General features: G+C 40.1%; 1 protein-coding gene across 1 annotated transcript; it reads left to right on the forward strand.

Annotated features, from left to right (window-relative positions):
- Positions 1-1,914: 1,914 nt before the first annotated feature.
- Positions 1,915-2,505, forward strand: LOC122293831 (uncharacterized mitochondrial protein AtMg00810-like). Its single transcript, XM_043102284.1, has one exon. The coding sequence runs from the start codon at positions 1,915-1,917 to the stop codon at positions 2,503-2,505; it is 591 nt and encodes a 196-aa protein (XP_042958218.1).

Consider the following 2,505-nt stretch of genomic DNA (forward strand, 5'->3'; position numbering starts at 1 on the left):
TGAATCTGTCTCAGGCATGATTCTAGGGTTTATGATTGAGGAAAAAAAAAATCAAAATCAAGGAAATGAAATTGAAATCAAATTCACACAGCAACAAGATCAGGAGCCAAACAAAAAAAAAATCGAACGAAATCAAGAGATGAAATCGCATAGGAAGGACGTGAGAAACAGAGAAAATCGCAGAAGAAAAGAAAGACTGCAAACACGCTGGAAACACGAAAGGGAAACAAGCTGGAAACACGAAAGGGAAAGTAAGGGTAATTGCGGAAAAAAATTCTACTGATACCATATTAAAGTCTCTTCTTTCCACTGAATGTCATTCATTGCATTAGAAAAATAATATCCGTATCTGTACAAGACTTGAAGTCTCCTATTTATACATTTTATATTTCACTAAGGTACTGTATACAAAAGAATAAAATAAACATACACTACACATGTAAAGAATGTAAATAAGTAATATTACAATCTAATAAATACAAAACTCATTAGCTTACAAACCGATGGGGGATGTGAATTTAAACATCTCACCCCTTTATGCAATCAACTCGGCATCACTCACAGATTTTCATGTCCTCACACGCACCAACAAAACGGCCTCGTTGAACGAAAGTATCGTCATATTGTAGAAACGGGCCTTGCACTCCTAGCCCACTCCTCACTTCCATTCTCTTATTAGGTCGAAGCCTTTGAAACTGTGGTATTCCTAATTAATCTCTTATCCACTTCGGTTTTACATAACAAATCTTTCTATTCTTTGGTCTATCATGAAGAACCCGACTACAAATTCCTTAAAGTTTTGGGTGTGAATATTGGCCCAATCTCCGACCATATTCTTCTCACAAATTAAATTTCCGGTCTACATCATGCCTTTTCGTAGGTTATAGCCCAGTCCATAAAGGCTACAAGTGTCTTGATTTAAAAAATAATCGCATGTACATTTCCCATGATGTAATATTCAATGAAAATTCTTTTCCCCTATCCAAAACACGACCCAAATCACCATCTGCACTATCCCCCTCCCAGCCAATCGCCTTACCCATTCTTTCTCCCTCCATTTTAGGCCCACATCTGAGCACGCAAAGCCCACTTGCTGTCTTCAACAATGATCCAGCTCATTCCCCTTCTATCTCTAGCCCATTAAACCCACAATCTTCATCTCCTTCCTCTAACCCTTCTCCCAAACCCTCCCCTATTTCACACAATCCCAATCAGTGCCTTATCCCACCATGCTCACCTATCATCACTCAATCCCATACAAATTCCTCACGTCCTCTAAGTTTTAATGATGGAACCATGCTATATCCTACTCGAAATTGTTTCATTGTCTCTGCAGGTGTACCGGGTGATCCATCAAGTTTCTCTGAAGCTGTTAAACACAAAGAATGGATGGAAGCCATGGTCAAGGAACATGATGCTCTCATTCGAAATCACACATGGACCTTGGCACCTCCTGTACCTCACACCAACGTACTGGGCTGCCGTTGGGTTTTTCGCACCAAGACCCTTGCTGATGGTTCTTTTGAGAGATGGAAAATACGTCTCGTTGCTAAAGGTTTTCACCAACAACCAGGTGTTAATTTTCATGACACCTTCAGCCCAGTAGTGAAGCCTTCAACCATTCGGTTAATTCTATCCATAACTGTCTCTCGTGGCTGGTCCTTACATCAAATAAACATTGAAAATGCTTTTTTACATGGTGTGCTTAATGATGATGTCTATATGCAGCAACCACAAGGATTTGTGGATCCCTCTCAGCCTACCCACGTTTGCAAGCTTCAGAAAGCTATCTATGGGCTTAAGCAAGCACCACGAGCGTGATTTGCTCAGTTAAGTTCCTGGCTCCTTAACTATAGTTTTATTGCCTCTAAAGCAGACCTCTCACTACTTATTCTCAATTATAATGATATTCATATGTATTTGCTCATATATGTGGATGATATAGTCATAACATCCTCAAAACAGTCAGCCATCACTAATCTCATTTCTGATTTAGGACTTGCCTTTCCAGTAAAAGATCTAGGCTCTTTGTCTTTCTTCTTGGGTATTGAAGTTGATTACACTGCTGGTGGACTTGTTTTATCTCAAAGAAAATACATCAAACACCTTCTCAGCAGAAGCAATATGCTTCATGCTAAACCCATGACCTCACCAATGGCTGTCTCTCTCAAACTGTCAAAATTTGATACCCCAGACTTTGAGGATGTTACACTATATTGTAGCATTGTGGGAGGTTTGCAATACTTCTCGATAACAAGACCAAACATCTCTTACTCTATCAACAAGGTTTGCCAATTTATGCACTCCCCCAAAGCCTCTCATTGGAGTGCTGTGAAGCGCATTCTCAGATACTTAAAAGCCACCATCAATAATGGTCTGTTTTTTGCTTCAAACTCAAGTCTTACACTTCAAGCCTACTCGGATGCTGATTGGGAGGGCTGTCCAGATGATCGCCGCTCTATAGGAGGGTTTTGCATCTACCTTGGCAAACATCTCATCTCTTAG

The sequence above is a fragment of the Carya illinoinensis genome, chromosome 14 (assembly GCF_018687715.1).
Source record: "Carya illinoinensis cultivar Pawnee chromosome 14, C.illinoinensisPawnee_v1, whole genome shotgun sequence".
Lineage (NCBI taxonomy): Eukaryota > Viridiplantae > Streptophyta > Magnoliopsida > Fagales > Juglandaceae > Carya > Carya illinoinensis.

Excerpts from the sequence above, each read along its gene's own strand:
- LOC122293831 (XM_043102284.1), top strand. The coding sequence starts at position 1,915 with ATGTATTTGCTCATATATGTGGATGATATAGTCATAACATCCTCAAAA.